The sequence below is a fragment of the Carettochelys insculpta genome, chromosome 2, assembly GCF_033958435.1.
Source record: "Carettochelys insculpta isolate YL-2023 chromosome 2, ASM3395843v1, whole genome shotgun sequence".
NCBI lineage: Eukaryota > Metazoa > Chordata > Testudines > Carettochelyidae > Carettochelys > Carettochelys insculpta.
The window spans coordinates 275627634-275647464 of record NC_134138.1 but is presented as its reverse complement, the minus strand read 5'-3'; the positions used below and the strand labels follow the sequence as shown (position 1 = coordinate 275647464).

At 42.9% G+C, this 19831-nt stretch overlaps 1 protein-coding gene across 2 annotated transcripts in view; it reads right to left on the bottom strand.

The window, feature by feature from the left end:
• Positions 1-19831, bottom strand: part of SETD2 (SET domain containing 2, histone lysine methyltransferase) — a 169561-nt gene that overhangs the window by 22875 nt on the left and 126855 nt on the right. Inside the window, exons 18-19 of one of the 2 annotated variants that reach the window (XM_074985253.1) lie at positions 17983-18094; positions 4197-4250 (exon numbers count right to left, since the gene is read on the bottom strand). In XM_074985253.1, coding sequence (XP_074841354.1) covers positions 4197-4250; positions 17983-18094 — 166 coding nt within the window. The remainder of the gene's footprint in view (positions 1-4196; positions 4251-17982; positions 18095-19831) is intronic. The other variant, XM_074985254.1, reaches the window with a different exon arrangement.

Below are 19831 nucleotides of genomic sequence, written 5' to 3'. Positions count from 1 at the left end.
AGTGAGATACCATAGAGAAAAATCAAGAGAATACAGAAACACAGTCAGATTTCACAATGGAGTCTGCGTACATTTAGAAAAATCTACTTGCACCTAGGTGTCCGACTGTGTCAATAAATACAGGAAGGAGGCTATACCGCTGACAAAAAAAGACAAATCTCAAAGTGCAAATTACTCCATACCCTGCTGCTGAAATTGGCTTTAACCCAGGTCTCCTGGTACAGAATTCAGCCTTTTTTTCCCTGTGCATGGCAACTCAGCACCATGGTCAAACTAAGGCAACCTAGGCTTTTGACAAGCTCTTTTATGGACAGAGAATTAATAATTAAAGCCAAATTTGCAGTCTGCAGTGCCAAGCTACGGCTGGTTATTACCGTCCAGAGTCAGCAAAGCTTCTCAAATAGCACACACAATTACAGACTACAGCTGGTATGTGCTACACTTTGATTTAGTGGGGTGCAAGTGGCTCCAATAAAATGCATCGTTAAAAGAACTAAGCCCAAGTGCACTGGTAAGATTCTGCATTTGGTGGTACAGAACATATTGCTACAGTCAAAAGACAATAACATGGCTTGACATTGGGAATATTTTGGGGGCGTTGTGTTGTAACAGTAACATTTTTCGAGATCCACAGAGCCAAATGAGACTCCAACCCTTGCACGCAAATTCCAGACTCACTATAGTAGAGTCACTGGGAATGACAGAAGAATTTGGCCTGTAGTATTCAAACTTTTGGATATTTTTAGATCATGCTTTGGTGTGGCAGTAAACTAAATGGTGACATCTTAGATATATGAAGATAATACATGGTATTTACCCTTAGGGAGAGGGCAGAACTCATCCGATAGTATTTTAAGACAAGCTCTAATGTTACGTCCTGAAATCCTGTAGCTATCAGATGTGGACAAAATTATTGTCAGGTAGTTCAGTGGCGTGCTCTGAACTGTGACGTCTCCCTTATGAGACGCATCTTGGCCAGTTTTCTTCTGTACTCCTTCAACACTTCATCCAGAGAGAAAGAGCAGTTAGCTTCCTTTTCTTTCACAAGCTACAAGGGAACTTGCTTACAAAAGGAAACTGACAAGCACTGTCTGATCTTGGTTTTAGTTTAGCAGCCAGCACCAGCTCATTACTGGCTGCGTGCGTTTAGGGTTGTCCACAGGGTGGCATCTAGATATTGTGGTCCGTGCCGCATGGAAATCTGGCCTGGTAGTCGACGACGACATGCTGAAGTGTGATATGAAAACAGTGTATATTTTAAATCTCTATAGTGCAAAAAGAAGGATCTAAGTTAACATTTTTCTTCAGTAGCTGAGAGAAACATTTACTCTGTCCCCGCGCATGGGTGTATTACAACGTTACTCTCTGTGGCAGAGCAAATGTCTGAGTCACAATGCCAGTGGTATCCACTTCATTGCGGGCACCCCTCACCCCACCGCAACATGTGCGGCTGTCCATCAGCAACCCACTGAAAGCAGGAGAGGATCAGAAGGCACCCAATACGCTCAACAGCACAGCAGCTGCATTCTGCCTATTATAAGGGCTCGGAGGCCCAAAGATTCCCGAGCGCGTAGCACACGTACACCAGAGCCTGATGTGTGCATACACGAGAGCGGATGCACACGTAAGTCCACACCTCACAACGCGTGAAGGTTTGAAACACGACACTTAGCTCTATGCTTTTACCCACAGATCTGAAAAGGTTTCAGCTTTTCAAAGGATCAAGGTGTGATCAACCCCACCTTGCCAATAAGGAAACAGACACAGAGGCAAAGCCCCGTGCCCAAAAGACATGGCCGAGAAGCTGAAAAGGCAAGAAAACACTGCTCTCCTGAATCCCAAACCCTAGTGTTGCCAACTGGAGCACTTTAGAAAAATGGAGCCAAATGGCTGACAACAGTGTAGCCCCTGTATAGGCCTTGCATAAAAAAAAAAAAAAAACACAACCCTAATGCATTGTGTCGGATTTATTTATTAATAGACAGGTGCCTCTGAGATGAGGCTATGATCCATCTTGTGAGCGAGTGGTGATTTCTAACCATTACCTCTCCTTGGACATAGGTGTTTTGAAATGGGTTCATCCAGCAATCCATCTTGGAAAGGTGAGTCAGCAATGAAAACTGAACAATCTTCTTTCTTTAATAGGCAGAGCCTGGCCCAGTCACACCTCACATCCCACCAGGTGAGAGCACAACAGTGATGTGGTCACTAAGGCCTAAAGTGAGCCCTGGGACAGTAGGGAAGGACCGGCTCATTTCCTGCCTCCTCCTCATTTTGATCTTGTGATCTGTGATACTGGCCTCCACCATCAATACCCTCAGCCAGCCCCAAAGCAACTTCTCTGCACACCTTTGCAGCCATGAAAGACTGGGGGATAAAGCAGGCACCAGAATAAATCTTCAGCCATTCTGTGGAGGTCCAAATTTAGTTAAGAACCTCTGTTATAAGGTTAAACATTTTTAAGTGAAACTATGCATTTAATCTTTTATAGTAGCCCCTCACGGCCTTCATGCCCTGAAGATAACATCTTATACAACCTTCCTAAAATTATTTGCATATCTTTTTCCTAGAGACCACGTAGACGTGTCCTCGAATGGGGAAATGCAATTTTATATAAACAAGAGAATAGATAATATGATACAAAAAAAGCAAACGTGAGTTAGAAACACGTGTCTGCTCAAAATCTATGTTTTGACACGAATATCCTTTTTGCACTGTAAATTTCATACACGTGCTTTGCGGGTCCTCCTGCTTTCCCAGTGCTGCCAATTCTCATCGTTTTAGGATAAATGTCACAATATTTGGTGTTTTTCTTAACAACCCAGCCTCTGGGTTAAATGAGTACCCAAGAACCTCTATTTGGCATTTAAAAAGAAATCTTCAGCCCTTATGATTGCACAGTATCGGAGGGGTAGCCGTGTTAGTCTGGATCTGTAACAGCAACGAAGGGTCCTGTGACACCTTATAGACTAACATAAAAGTTTTGATCTGATGAAGTGAGTCTGTGCTCACGAAAGCTCATGCTCAAAACTTTTCTGTTAGTCTATAAAGTGCCACAGGACCCTTCGTTGCTGTTATGATTGCACAGAAACTCTGAGAATGTGACCTGAGTGACCCCTATGGGCCCAGACAGTGAATGACAAAGAAAATGAACCCAGAATGATCATTTCAAAAACTCTCACACTTTAAGAGTGTGATATGTGGGATAGGAGAGGCAGGGGAGAAGGCTGGCTCATAAGCTTTGAGCGTTTAAGGTTGTCGAGACTGCTTCCCTTTTATGGAAAGTGATTACGGACCTCTCACTAATGGAAGGAAAAATCTTACACCTCTATTACCTGCCTGCACAGCTCATTTCTGCATACTTCCAGCTCAATCTATTTTTGACATGGAGATGGCTATTACTTAAAAGGATGATTGGTGTGAACTACAATATAAAAGTAATAAAGCTTCCAGAGAAGGTTCTTTGAAGGGCAAGTTATCCAAGATACAGTATCCTTCATTCCAAGGGCTTACCTGATATAACCCACTCAGAGACAACAGGTAACTTACGTCTGCTCTGATGAGTAACTCTATGCAAAATCTTTTGCCACCTTTGTTCTCTCTCTAAGGTGTGTAATCGTTCTGGAGTCTGAAAATGAGTGTATTTTCTTCAGTGTTCTGCACACAGGGACACAAAACTATTGAGGCTCAACATTAGCAGAATTTAAATATATTTGTCAGGTAGTTATATTTAACGCTAGGAAGTCAACAGCTCCTCAAAACAACAGAGTGAAAGCAGCATTGGAGAAAATGTAAAAGGAAAGGGCTGTAAAGTATTGGGCGCAGAAACCAACCAGAAAATGCTTAACATTTCTATGCAAGGCTGTTATGGAACTTACATCAATGAATTAAGCCTCAGACCATCCTACTGAGAGGTAGGTAATAGCCCCTTTTCACAGACGGAGAACAGAGGCACTGAAGTTAAGTGACTAAGCCAAGTCACTATTATAAATACATACCAGAATTCCTTTGCTCCCAGACCTTGTTAACCATGAGACAAGCCTATACCTTGTTTATCATACATATCCTTGCTGGCATGAAGACAAACCACCCATGTCTCCTATGAGAGGTCCCCATAGTGTGATGTAGAAAATATATAAATACAAGCACATGCATGGAATATATGTATGTTAATAGACAGAAAAAGCAAGCAATACCTTATAAGCATTTGGTGTACCCTCTATGCTTCCATCTTGAGACATTAATGGATCCTGGGGGGAAAAAGAAAGGTGGGGGGGATTTTTTTTCCTTCTAAAAACATCTTGGTTGAGATTCTATATACAAAACTCATTGGAAGGCTGTGACCATTTACAGAGGTGATATTACATGAAGCAGAGAGCTGGATGAGTTTTTAGCCACATGGGCGTGTAAATGCACTAGACCACAAGTGAAGATTGAGGCAGGAGGAGGGGCAAAAAGAGTGGACAGAACCTTCTTGGCAGCTGGCCCAAGATTCTAGAACTCCCTTCAGGAGGAAATGAGAACATCCACAGATATTACCAGCCATAGAACTTTATGCACAACCAACTGAAAGCCGAGCCTTCCCTTGTCAGCATCAGTTATAACACTGAAGGACAAAAAAGTTTGTGCACTTTCCCAGCAACCTTCTGATGAGGAGGAGGAAATCCACTCCCCCGATGGGTTCTCTAGTTTCAGTGACCAGGAAGGTACTCAGATGTTATAATAGGAAACAGATGAAACCCTACTGTTTATGGGTATGTTGATGTGTTTATCCATCATGCATGTTTCATAAAGACCATACAATCCCTCCCAATGTTTACAACTCATATTGAAGCATGAATTGAATGGTGATGGTAACCAACATGATGAAGCTAACAGAAAGGAAGATGACGTAAGTTCCAATGAAAGTTCTTGTGGCTACTTTTGTCCATGGCTCACATTTCCTGTGTGGGTGTTTTAAAGGGGACTGGTGACCAGCTGAAGTTGATATTTCTGTTTGTTTTGTTTAGGAAGAGTTGAGGTGATGGGCAAAAGCAGGAAATGTGAGGTGGCATAACACCACAGTGGAGAAGGGAGGCCTACACAGAAAGGTTCTAATTCAGTGATGGGCAAAATAGGCTAGTGAGTGAGTGGCCTTCCATCTCAGTTGGCCACAAGATTGTCCTTACCAAGGCCTCCTCCGATAGGGTAGCACTGCCAACTGCGTTCACGTACCTAGAATTTGCAAGGTGTGCTGCCTTAACCATAGTAGTACTTTGATCGAACGCAGAGGGAGCGCACAGCTCTTACAGTCAATGCTGTGTGCAATCAGCATTCACTTCACACGTCCTTGCTTCATGTGCACGTCACTCTAGCAATATTGATAAGAAAAGAAACTACGTGGACAGAAACCGGTGGAATTTTGCATGGGCAATGGTAAGCAAAATGTCTCACGGGCCAAACAGAAGCCCACTGGGCTGCACGTGGCCCATAGGCTGTAGGTTGCCCACCACTCTCTTAATTCCTCCAGCTATGTTCAGCAGTAGCAAGTTTTCATGATGAAGGATTTGTCTGTCACGGGGACATTTACAGTGTTTTTACCATCCTAAGAGAAACACTCAGCAGAGATATGTGGCAAATTAGGGTTTACACTAACATAACTTACCCTTATTCTAAACCAAAGCAACACCATTTACCACCAGTTCAGTGCATCTATATTGGAGGATTTGACTTAGGATAACTAGAGCAGGACACATATTCCCATTGTAGACAGGCCCATGCAACAGTATAACAAAGATGTTTTTTCTATAACCATATCGAGGGGCCTGAAGCCTTCCTCAGAATAAAAGAGCAGCAGCCACCATTAACTGTAGACCTGGCAATCACATACTCGCATTCTAGCTAAACTTCATTACAATAGAGTCACACCAGGCTGTTGAAGAGACCACCACATCCGACCTAATGCCACCCACTGTCACCAAATAAAGGAAGGCAGTTCTCAAGATGGGTAAAGAAAACTTAGCTAACTGCATTTCATCTGGCAAGAAACTACTTATCAATAACGGGGGCTGTGGAATCCCCATTCTGATGATGATTGTCTTTCCTCTTCTACTGTTTTCTGGATGATCTGTCTGGTTTGTAATTGTTTGTCTGTTGTATAATTAATTTTGCTAGGTGTAAATCAAACTGAGCTGAGATGGGGTATGATTTGTTAGGTAATTCTGTTGCAATAGGTTACGATTGGTTAGTCAAATTATACTAAAATAATTGGTCAAGGTATAGCTTAGCAGGACTCAAGTTTCAGAGACTGCAGAACTGAGACTAGAATCAAGGTGTTGAAAGCCAAGAATGATGCCCAGTTGCAAACGTCTGTCAGGAATGGCCGACTTATTATGCAGTCTTAGCTGAAGTACTGGGGACTGGGATGGACGATCAACTCCCTTCCAGTGACACACGTCTATGATTCTGTGGGAATGGCAACTACTGCAGTAGGCCAGAGCAGCACAGGGAAGAAGATTTGTAACTACATAGGAACCGAATAAATGAGAAGTTGAAACAGGACAACACCAAGAGAAAGTAGAAAAAGCAAAGCTACATGCAGTTGCCTTGCCGGTTGCTGGTCTGCAGTCCAACATTTCAAGGTATACATAGTGCATCAGTTCCTTGAGTATGATTCTCATCTGGATCTGACACTGGTCCCTCTAACACAAGTGAGAAGAGCTGAAATACTGCAAAACCCCATGTAGTCCTACTCTTTGATCAGCCAAAAGATATAAAATAGTTCACAGAACTTCTTAAGTTGTCTTATATACTGAGAGAGTTTCTTTGAAGAAAGTATAAGGAAAAGGTTACTTTCTACACTTAGGCGTTTGCAAAAATGGGATCCAAGTTTGGTTTTAGGTTGGGGAAAATGATGTTTTGGACATTAATCAATCTGCTTAACGGGGAAGCTTGTTGGAAAATATTAACGTTTTTCTTCCTAAAGACTTCTGTTTACTAGAACTTTCAATTTAATTTTTTTTCAATCAGTCGTGAAGCTGACTAGAAAACAAGATGAACCGATTACTAAAGTTGTGTCTAAAACAGTATCCCATTTTAATTTAAAATTGGAAAATTTTGACCTGTTCTGCTTAATTGCCCACATTGCAATATTAGATACTATCTACATTACAGACACAGTCATGTTTCTTCAGACCAATACATGGCAGTCCTCTGACCCAGATACATGGTTGTGTCCTCACAATAGGGTTCTCACAACAGAAATGTGTTATGTTGCATGTAAATATAAGCCTAGTATCTTATCTGTGTTTGCATTGTTGCACAGTGGAAAAAATGTGGGCAACCGTCACACTGCCTCATCAGAGGATAGGGTCTGGAGTATATGCATGCAGAGTGGTACCAGAGTCACACAGGGCAATATACTTTATGGTGTCTTCAAATAGGAAGAACAGGGAGGAAAGAGGACTGGCCTAACCAAGTCCCTACATACAATCAGCAGGTGCTGGGTGCACTTCAAAATAGCATGCCAAACCAATTCTCAGTAGACAACAATGCCCCAGCCTAAGCCAATGGCAAGGGTGAAACATTTATCTGCTGGAGATACTAACAAAGTATTAACCATTTTGCAAGCACACACTAAACCACACTCAGAACTAGTCATAAACCTATATGGTTACAGATTTAATCTGTAGCACAGACAGGACCCAATCAAAAGGGAGCATGGACAGGGAACATGAAGAGCAGACATGTGTTTTGTTTGTTTAAACTAATGAAAATAAATATGTGTAGCTGACCCCCCCCCTCAGAGCTCCCTATAGCGGAATCTTGAATTCTTTCCAAGAACCATTCAGGGCTCCTGTGTCTCCAGCACATGCCTCTTCTGCACAAGATGCAAGCAAGCTGCTCTGCTTGTCAGAGCTGGAAGTGATGGCTATGTGGCAAGGATGTGTCACAGCTATTCTTAGCACCTGCCCTTGTCAGAGATGAAGACTAGGGCCAGGAGGAAAAGTGAGTCTCTTGTTCAATTAAGCACAGCGGGGAAATTATTGAATGAACACTAACAAATGGCTTAATCACACAGAGGGACTCAGCTTGACAATTGTCAATCACTATGAAATAATTTAGCAGCATACAGAAGGCCTTGGGTGAACTGCCTTCACTGCTCTCCCCTGCCCCTACCAACCTCCATTGCTCTGACTCCTTCCTATTATTGGTTTCATGCGCTTCTTGCCCTACTTTAAATTAAAGAGTGCCCTCTCTCTGTTTAGGTAGCACCCAATGCTATCTAATAAGTGGGCAATAAGTTTTGATGGGGCAGAGATGCCATTCCAATGTTTGGTAAGGGATCCAAGGCCACACTTTCCTACAGAGGGGATGCAGGGTCTGGGACAGAGGTTGGGTGCAGAAGAGAGCTTGGGGTAGGGGGCTAGAATGCAGGAGAAGTGGGGGAGTGGGCAGGAAGTTTGGGTGGAGGAGGAGATTCTAGCCTGGGAGGCAGGGTCTGGGATGGGGCCTGGGTGTGGAAAGGAATTCTAGCCCAGGGAGGGGGAGCAGGGTCTCGGAGGTACAGAGGGTTTGGATGGTGCACCTGGAAAGTGGTCTGGGGAGGGAAGGGCTGGGGTACCAAAGGTAGGTTCTGGCCTGGAGGTGCTTACCAAGGCAGCTCCTGAGGAGCAGCCCTCTGAGGCAGGCTCCCTGCCTACTGCAGCCCCAGAATGACCAAGCCTGCTTCATGTGGCTCTCTGCTCCAGATGAGGTGGTGACTTAATGCACTGCTCCTGTACTCCAGCAAAACCTCTGAGCTCCCACTGGCCAGAAACTGGCCAATGGGGATTGAGAGATTTTTGCTGGAGGGTGGGGGCAGCACACACAGCCTCCCGCTTTCCCTGGGGTCTGGAGCAGAGAGCTGCATGAAGCAAGAAGCTGCTTAAAGCAGGATGGGGCAGCCCCAAGATGATTCAAGTGGCTTCCACTGTGTGCCTGAGAGTCCCAGTGGGACAGTCCATGGGCCAGATCTGTCAGCCTGCGAGGCTGTATTTTGCCACCCCGACCCCTGATCCAGTGTACCTCTGATCGACTGCAACTGGAACACAAAGAGAACTCCATTTGCAGACGCGCATGTAGTTCAGTCGCTTTTAAACTCTGCTAAGGTTGTAGTTATCCTGCAAGTTACCTTTTACATATGAACATTGTAAATGAGAATTTAAGGATCAAACTACCATCCTGTTACCAAGAAATTAAGATCAACACAAGCAACTTTTGTTTCAAACCTATGCACCAATACAGTGCAACCCAGTGGCTCCCTCTCATAGCTGCAAGCTACAAATACCATTGCCCAGAACTGGGAATGAAAGGACTGCTACCCAGGTCCCAGACTTGACATGTCAGAATGACACACAAGCTGAATTTAAAATGTTATCATCTTGGCTAACTGCAGCTGGTTTTGGAACATGGAGGATGGACTGAAGTCAGTGCTCATCAAATGCAAATCTAATCGGAAAAGTCTCAACCTGCAAGAAATAAAATGAAATTTTAACTTCATTATTTTTAATTTCAGTGTATTTTTCTTTTAGTATAGGAACTTGCTTAGTATTTATTTTTAATTGTCATGAGCCGAGGAGCCCTGGACATGGATCAAGACTCCACCATGCTAGGTGCTGTACAACCTGAACAAGGATGGCCCCTGCCATCAATCTACATATAACACAAGAAGCAACAGATGGATAAAGACAGCCCAAGATGGGAGTAAAAAAGGAATGAGACAATATTAGTTTGTATAATAGGTAGGGGTCTCAGCAACCTAACCGTTGTCACTTTTTTGAAGGTCTTCATGACAGAGGAGAGTTCTGAGGAGGCCGGAGCTCACTTTGCAGATGTTGACATAGATCTTCCCCCAAGAGCCAGGGGCAGTGGGGGAGAAAGCGCAAAGATGCTTGTTTGAAAACCTAGCAAGAGGCAATGGAAACTAGGAACATGAGTCTGTCTGAAGCGGGGGTTGACCTTTCAATGCTGAATGAGCAATGACAGGAAGGACAAGGTTAGGTCACGGATGTCCTTAAGAGTGAAGACAAGCAGGTTATGTCTGAAACAATGGAGAAGCGGGAGCTGGGATGCTAAGTGAGGTGAGACATGGCCAAAACAGCAGGCTAGGAAGATGGTTTTTACAGCAGCATTCTGAATGGATATCAGCAGGGCAAGACTGCCTTTGTCAAAGGCCAGAGAGAAGGATGCTGCAGTAATTGAAATGAGAGAATGACAGCTCTATTAGAAACTGTATCACAAGCTTGTATTTCAGCTCAGGACATACTATTTGTTGCTTACGTCACTCCAAGGTCTTCCTAATTGACAGGTAAGCTCTGCTTTGATTAGATTCCCATCTAGCAGGAACGGCATGTGTGCTCACTCCGGTAATATGGAAAAAGAGCTCTCTCACCTTTCCCAGATTTCTTAACCTTGTATTAGTGGGTGATAAGTTAAATGAAAATGCTGTGGAGCCAAGTTAAACAGCACCAGCTGTTCCTGAGGAGCAAAAGAAGATGGTTCTTGGGATTCACAGAGAAGAAAAAACAGCAGGAGGAGGAAGGTCAGGGTTGTAACTGAAGGAGTGATCAAATGGAGGAGACTAGCACGCCGCAGGGGGAGCCGGTCAACACGGTCAATGGAAGCGGGAAGCAGAAGGGGATTCCTGTGCCTGTTCTCCCATCCCTCTCAAAGAAGATGAGTTAAGAACAAGGAGAGAGAAGGAACCCCCACGTTACTGCAAATATTTGGCAGCCTTCTACGAACAGAGCTGTTGGAGATGTTAATAAAGGGTATGGTAATACTGGGGTCGGTGGGTTAAAGCCAGACTTAAACAGCCAAAAGACAGATCTCAGAGAGGCAGGCGTGTTAGTCTGTATCTTCAAAAACAGCAAGAAGTCCTGTGGCACCATACAGACTAACATATCTAACCCTATCTGTTAGTCTACAAGATGCCATAGGACTTCTTGTTGTTAGACAAACACTGCTGCTTCCCAAAGGCACATACTCAACCTTTAAAGTAAGCATCAAACCTGCCCTTGACTCCTGCTTCTTACAATAAAAGGATGGGAGCGACACAGCAGACTTCAAAATGATTTTGAAGGATCAACAACCACGGGCTCAGCACCCGTTGGTGTCTCATATCTCTCTCACTATTTTCTTCCATCTTTCTCCCTGTCCAGTGTGAAGTGTTTGAAAGATGAATGGAAGTAACAATATAACCATGCATTAATGCCTCGACAGGATCTTTCATCCAATATCTTTCATCCAATTCGTTTGCCACTTACCATATGTGGCGAATGGGACACTGTGGTATAGCAATTCTGGGCTCTGGAGCTGCATGCGGCTCTTGGAGCCTTTAAATGCAGCTCCTCAGAGCTGCACACAAGTGCCCTCTGCCCGCTCTGCACAATGCGCCCCACTGCTTGGTAGGATAAGCACATGGTGGCAGCAGTGGTGGCTCTGGTGAGTTTCTGTGCGGGGCTGTGTGCCTGTCTCTGGGGGAGGGTATTCTGTTAGAGCAGGGGATGGAGCTGTGTGTTCCTGGCTCTGGGGGAGGGCATTTATTTGAAGGGGTGTCTGTATGGCAATTACAGAAGGACGACAACCACAAGTATGAACCACAAGAAGTCTTGTGGCACCTTATAGGCTAACAGATATTTTGAAGCAATAGCCTTCATAGGCAAAAACCCGCTTCATCAGATGCATCTGATGAAGCGAGTCTTTGCCCATGAAAGCTTATGTTCCCAAAATATCTGTTAGTCTATAAGGTGCCACCAGACTTCTTGTTGTTCTCGAAGCTACAGACTAACTTGGCTACCTCTCAGATACTAACCACAAGTGTGGTGATCCTTGAATTACTATTGGACACTACTGACATAGGAGTTTTGCCTTGCCTGTCACTAAAGCAAGAGCACCTTTTTGGGCTCTGGGATTATCAATAACCAAAGGAATAGTGATACAATCTGGTTGAGCCTTTCTTGTAAGTCAAAACAATCAAAGATGGGACATAACCATTGCTGAAGACCATCTGTCATCAACATAACATACAGTACTGCCAATCTTCCAGAACTCTCTCTCTCCATATTACCACAGGACATTCACTAGCAAGGCCCCACATCACACACTAATCAGCCCAAGGAATGTAGCCATACTGCTGCTCAGCGGAAGGTGCCTTGGATCTAGATTAGGAAGAGCCTGAATGGTGTCTGAAATGTAATCTTAATTCCTATACAAAAAGGTACAAACCAGGGTAAATGGGAATGTGTCTTCTTCTGAAAGCATGTTAATGAATGTAGACAATCTGCTTCTTAAGTAACCAGATAGCGTTCGGTTTGAATATTTGTAAATCCATTGCTATTTCTAGTAGAGACAACAAAAAGCCATGTCTATAAAAGGAAAACGTTAAACACTAGGTAGTAAAACAATACATTGCCATAAAGCAAAATGCAACTTAATTGTAGCTTCAGGTGTCCAGGGAGTGTCCCTACCAGGTTTTGTGATACACTATCCTATTTTTTTTTTTAAAAATTGGGATTGTTTTTTGCAGGGCAGAGAGTTCTCCTGTTGACAGATGAAAGACACACACACACAAACAGGAAAACTTGGACTGCATGAGAAACAGTGAAACTGACAATGCACAGTTTGGCAAAATGCACAGAAAAAAATTGAAAAAAAAAAAAAAAAAAATCACAGAAAAACATCCTCTGCCCTCACTTGTTATTGCAATTTGCAGGACCTATACTAGATTTGGGAAAAAAACCACCACATCAGATGCAATTTTTAAGTTGGCATCCTTTGCACACTATCTGATTTATTAGTTATAGATTCCAAACCTGTGCAAATTTTAAATGACTATTTTTCTCATTTCTAATACTTATATTTTACTACCAGCTCATAAATGTATTTTATCATACCGTACTTAAAAATAAACTGCATGTTTAATTCAGAGCCTTAACTCCTCCCGATTCTTCAGAACGACTACTGGCTGTAACCCTGAAACTTTTGGATTTACAAGAAGACCCATTTCTAATATAAATTAACACAGATCAAGTCCACTTCCATTGGGGAGTATCCCTACCACTGGTAATCCAGGCACTATTAAGTTATAGCCTAAAGACAAGATTTAGACTAACTGATTCCAGATTTTGATGGATAAGAACAAAGCTATCAACTCTTTTTTTTCCCATTTGATTTCTGATTCCCAGTAAGAGCGTAGCCTTTATTTTCAAGTAGACAACCTAATGTCTTCTAATTAAGAGGGTCAAAGATACAGCTTTATTTAACACTTTAATTAAAATGTCTTAATTAACAACCATTTAAGTTTCCACGTAAAGTGCGCTTTTGGTTTGGATACAAAAAAGTTTCCTTGTGCTGTCGGCAACCTAAAAGGCAGGACTGGACTAGTATGTGTCAACACAAAAATGAAATTGACTACAAGCAAGATTATAAACAAACGACAAGCTCACTAGATAGTTTCTTCAGGCTTAGTTAAACGCAACTATAAATGGTGAGAAGTGCAAATTTAACATTTCCTTCAAGAGCATAAAACAAGGAAATTAATGTATGGGATTTTTAATCCTTTTGTCTATCACACAAGCTACTTTAAAGACAGACAGCTTGAAAATGGTATGAAATAAGGTGTTAACTAACTCACACATTGCACTGAAAATGTACTCAGCTGCCTTTTTAAAAAATGATAGACAAAAGAGCACCAGAAACAACAAGATATGTCTTTCTTTGCTGGTTATCTATTTCAAGGAACATGACTGTTGCTTATCATAAGAGGAATGTTGTGACATTCCATGGAATCCAATGAAAGGCAAATGTAGAGAATAAGCTATGGAACCACCAGCAAAGTAGATAAATGGCCCGATGGATTTCTCTAACAATTTGCCAAACTAACTGCTCCACAGCTGAGCAGCTGTACACCAAATTCCCTCTCACTTTTTTGGTGGGATTCCCCAACCCGCCCCCCCCCACACACACACACACAAAGAGCACACATTTGTAAATTTACTAGTTATAATAGGAAGCTGAAAGCTATAATACTTGGAGAAAAGCAACATATGGATTTTTTTTTTTTTTTAATGCATAGGAGCCTGGCTCCTTCTCAGGTGGTAACACCTAGAAACTATGTTTTCAGGGGCTTTTTGTACACGAGGCTGAGGAAAGTTTCCCATCGTAGAAGTGAAGTGAGAAGGCCATACCTACTTAGACCAGAGCTCTTCATAGGAGGCATAACACTTATGTCTCTGTACTGATGTCTCTAGGCATCACAATAATATAAGCAAAGAAACTCTTAATGAACTTCACCTTGTGCACCCCAAGTATAATCTGATTTTCAAGCTGCTGTGTACTAACTACAAAGGATATAATGGCTCCTTTGGGAGAGTTTAAAAAAAATAGCTTGTAAAGTAAGAGCAAAACTATATATCCATAGAAAAGTGCTGAACTATAAAGCTAAATACTAGCTTTCAAAAATTACTCTAAAGGGGCCAGTAAGGTGGTCTCACTGATCAGTGGTTTCTGGGCACTCAATTCTCAGGCTGGCGAGGGCTGGGAGAATTGCAGTATTACGTTGATAAAGAAATAGCATTGTTGGGATCCCATAGGAAATCCCATGTATTGAATCCCCCTTTCCATGAGACATGGAAGTTGTATATCACGGAAGAAAAATTAAGTTTGCTAAGAGGACTGCCGGTCAGTGCTAAATGTTATAGTCTCTCAGTATCACAGGAGTTTTATATCACATCTCCTCTATAAATCTGTATGTTTTACAAATAATCAGCCCCATTTCAAAGATGGAGACACTAAGGTGTGGAAAAGTAACACAGAGGAAGCCGTGCTAGTCTATACACTATCAAAACAAAAAGCAGTCAAGTAGCACTTTAAAGACTAGCAAAATAGTTTATTAGGTGAGCTTTCGTGGGACAGACCCACTTCTTCAGGACCATAGCCAGTTTTTAAAATTCATAGGAACATAACCAAAATTTCCATCAGTCTGGATTATAGCAGAGGGGCTGGAGAGTTCTGTTAATTGCTGGGACAAAAAGTAGGGCCAGATGTAAAAGGTTTGCTCACCCCTGCTCTGTAGGGCATTAGGGCGCTTTTAACATCTGGGTTTTCGACATGTTGTTCTTCCCTGTTTCCATGAGGTTTCAGAAAAAGAGAACAGCACAAATACTGCCTGATTACTGTGAAACTGCAAAGCTACCTTTGAAAGGAATGCTGGGTGGAGGGTCCTGACATAACGGTCGATACCGCTCAGATCCTTCTGGGTGAAGCCAGCCACAGAAAGGCCACTTTCCAGGAAAGGTATTACAAGAGACACGTCACCCGTGGCTCAAACAGGGGGCCTGCGAGTTTTGCCCTGAGGAGGTTTTGGTCCCCCAGGTGAAGGGACCGTGGAATCCATTGGCATAGTCCTTCTAGACCCACTGGGCCAAGTGCTCAGAGGTAGCCAAGCCCAGGCCCACCACCACGTAGGACTGACCGACCAGGGGATACCCACAGGAACTCCTGGGCTGGATATGCCACTCTAGTTCTGACTCAGACATTGAGCCTTGTTCCTGGGCCATGGAAGTGTGGTACTTATCTGTTCCAGACAGAAGTGCCGAGGCAAGGAGGCCTATTCTGAGGCTACGATTCCCCCCAGCCTGTGTGGATAGCAGCTTCGAGAATCATACTCCTTTCTGCCCACCTGCACCACTGATATCAGCTTTTGTACTGATGGTGGTACCAATAGCTCTGGAAAATCTTTGGCTGCCACAAATACCTCTAGTGGTAGACTGAAGCAGAATCACAGTGGGGCCTCGTTGTCTCTCTGTAACTGTCTGTTCTGGTACTGGACTCAATGGAACCTGCATGCAGGATGGAGTTCACGGTAATGCCTGTGGAACATGAGCAACTTGGCCTTTTTCTGAGTTGGGGAAAGCTGCCTCTTCACCAGCTGCTTCTTACATTTATTTCTTGGCACCAGACCATGGTGCCAAAAGTTTCTGACAGTCAGAGCAGCAATCCTCACTGATGCTGAAGTAATCAGTCTGACCAGTTTGGCTTGGAATAGCATATGAGTGTCTCTTTCATCAACAGGAACTTCCATCTGGCTTCCTGGTCCTTTTTAATGTCTATTATCCAGGAAGGGTAGGCATGGTGTCCTCTAGCCTCTGATTTTCAGAGCCTGGAAATGGGCTACAGGGGAGAGAGAACTTAGTGATTCCCTGTTCTGTTCATTTCCTCTGGGGCACCTGGCATTAACCACTGTTGGAAGACAGAATACTGGGCTAGATGGACCTTTGGTCTGACCCAGGCTGGCTGTTCTTATGTTCGACGTTCATACGAGGCTTGAACTCGCAGCAAATACAACTATCTCAGATGTAAGCCTCACCCAAGCACTCCAGACAAGTGGCATGCATGAAGCATAGAGGGTGAAAATCCATTCACAAGGCAGAACCTTCAGCTAACCTATGTACAAGAACTATTTGCAGTCCAAATGAAAAATCACTAGTGAGGGAAGGAAACAGGAAATGAGCAGTTCCAGTGACCATAAAAACAGCTGAGAACCAGACCTCAGAATAAGAAACTTAGGCTTGCAGCAGGACCCTCATTTCTCATTCATTTATTATTTCTAGGTTCCTTTCATTGAACTGTCACTTTTTTATTTGCAGTGCCTGGAGGGACATCGGAACACGATTGACAATACTGTACATGCAATGAGGCAACATTAAATCTCTCTTGTTCACTCCACTCATATGCAAAGACTGTCAGTCAACTGCACTAAAGAATGTTTTGTTCCTAAAACACGACCACTTTCAGAAGCTCTGTGCTGCCTAGATACAGCATGTAGTAAGAGATCAGTGACACTGATTTGTCTGCAGAAGGGATCCTCATTCCTGGAGTGAGAGCTCTGAAGAGGCCAATGAAACTGGGCCTCTGGAATCAATGGCTTGCAAAGTTTCCAGTAACTGTCCCCTCGCAGGCTTCTGTGGGTATTCGCTGGGTATCTGCTAAGGTCTCAGTGTGCTCGACCTTTATGATTTGGAGCTCCAGCAGCTCCCACGATGCAGGCCGCAATGTGCATCCTCCCCCTCCGGTGGTAAGGAGGAACCAATGGGTATAGGGTTGGCCAGCCCCTTTATAAACAGCACCAGGGGGTGCTAAAGCCAATCTTCCAGGTACCATTGAAAGACAGAGAGAGAGAACTGGAGGCACACGCACACCTGGCATGGAATGGACACGTGTAAACATTCAAAGAACTGTAAGCTTTTCTCTCTCGAGAAGCACAACCTCTCAGCTCCAGAAACAGGATTCCACACTGCACAGTGCTGAAGTCCAGCATGAAGGAGTATGACATCTATACGGACATACCAAAAAACTCTTTCTAGACCAACAACAGAAGATAACTCTTTGCTCTTCCAGAGTCCAACACTATAACCCATGATCCTGACTCTGTAGAAGAGGTAGTGGCAGGGTCAATAATAACCTAATGGTAATTATTTTATTTGGTGGGGGAAGAGGGAGCTGGAACATCATGAAGATCTCTAACAAACTATCATGTCCAGGAGAGTCCTAGCCCCAGATAATCAAGAAAAACTTATTCAACACCTACTGGACTGAACAAGTGGTATAAGGGTTCTCTAGAGCTAGACAGGCCAACACTCTGCAATAAAAGCGTCACTTGTTTCCTATGCCAAAGGGCCACAGAAAACCTTGTTTAATGGTTTTCTAATAAAGTTTTGAGGAGCATTTGGCTAAACGAATAATTTGAGCTCTTCAGTTCACATTAAAGGAACAACTGTCTTCTGTTCATATTTAGTTTGTATTTGACATTGATATCCAGCCCTTCAATTATTTGAATTCTCTCACATGCTTCTAATCACAGTAGACTAGTTGGCCACAAGACTTATGGAACAATGTAATTTACCACTCTCCACTTAAAGAAGCTGTGAAGGCTGAGATGTTTCACCTGCTGATCACACTTACCTTCATGGGGTTTTCATCATAAGTTGGGGTTCCAAGGTCCATCTCAGCTTCATGTTCGAGGGTAGCATCATCCCCGGGGCTGTCCCAGGTAGGAGGATCCCACTGGGTTTGCCTAGAGAAAGAAGAGAATGGTTTCAATCATTATGTTGGACTTATGGAAGCACATTGATGATATTACCTTCATCTCGTCTGTTCTGGACACTTGGAAACCAAACCTGATTGCCTTCTTGCAAATAACAGGCTGTAGAAAGACTCTCAGCCTTGCTCACACATAACCAGTGCCTCATAAAAACTTCCTGGAAGAGAATGTTTTGAATTGACAGTTATATGAACAGTGTCACATGCACTGAAAGTACTATAAAGAAGTTAACAATGCATTTCATGTTGGGGATCTGTGAGTATGCCCCTGGATTAGGAGTTGACCTACTCTTAGTGCCATCCCTTCTTCCAGATCAATGCCTAACAGAACAATAATGGCTGTCACATGATACAAATAAGATAGTTATGAATACCAGTGGAGACAAGGAATAAGAGAGCAAGTCAAATATGTTTATGAAATAAAACAAGATTCAGTCAAAAAAAAATCCAAGCAAGTGCAATTCAGAAAGTCACCTTATATGTAGGAGGATGTAATGTTGAAAGGTGTAAAGGTTACATGAGTTTGCAAAGCAACATGGTACAAAGCACAAACAGTGTGGTTTGGGTTTGCCTGTACAAAGACAACACAGCACAGAACCTGCGGGTAGGAGTCTCTTCTCTAAAGAAATGAGGCCAGACCACACCTTGAATCCAGTATTCAATTCTAGGCATTTCATTACTGGAAAGATGTATACAAACAGGGAAGATTTTGTAAGTGCAACAAGAATGAACAAAGTACCGGAGAGACTGATTGATGAAGAATAATTAATGTGGAAAAGCATAGGTAAATGATGAAAACAAAAAGAGTACATCCATCATCAAGGGAGAGAAATTCTTTAGTGTGATCCCAGGTGGCATAAGAGAAAGTAATGGGATGAAAAGGTGCAATGGAAAATTTAGGCTGAGCATTAGCAAAAGATGGCTTAAAAATGATTTCTATATGACTGCAGAATGGCTTCCCAGGACAAGTTTTGGAACCCCCATTCCATCACTGGAATTATTTAAAATCAGACCAAGTAAAATTCTGAAAGGGAGGACAGAGAGTTCTTCTGCCCTGGGCCCTGGCAGACAGACTAAATGACCAAATGCGATAGGTTTTTTCCACCTCTAACGTCTAATTTCCAAACAAAGCTGTAACTTATAGTGGGCTGTAAACTGTGAGCAAAGTCTGAAATCCTGAATAAAAGGGACTATCTGGTTTAAAGGTTCTGGTCTTGATTCATCAGTGGAAGTAGCCAGAATGGCCACAATTCAGAAAAAACTTATCTGGGGGTGGAGTTGGAATGGAGAGTAAATATGCGTGTTAAAATGCACCACATGTCCTTCTGCAAACCTAAGATGCTATTTTTAAAATCTGCTCTACAGTGGGCAGCTGGATTTTATTCCATCACTACACAAGCCATAATATTACACTAGATATTCTGCCCCATGGGGGAAAAGAGGCCCATAAACAAGAGGTGGAGAAACTGAACAATCATGCAATTTGACTCTATTGTAACAGGCTTAAAAAGCTGCGAGTTTAACAAAAAAAACAAAAACAAAAAACCAAAAAACACTTACAAACCTTTCCAGAAGGTAAGACTGCTATGAGCTTAAGTTTAATTATGTTCAGTCAGCAGTTTCCAAAGCAACTGATAGAGGATTGATTGCCTAAATCTATCAACGCCAAGAGCTGAAGGCTGAATTGCATGTCATTCCTTTTATAGACAGA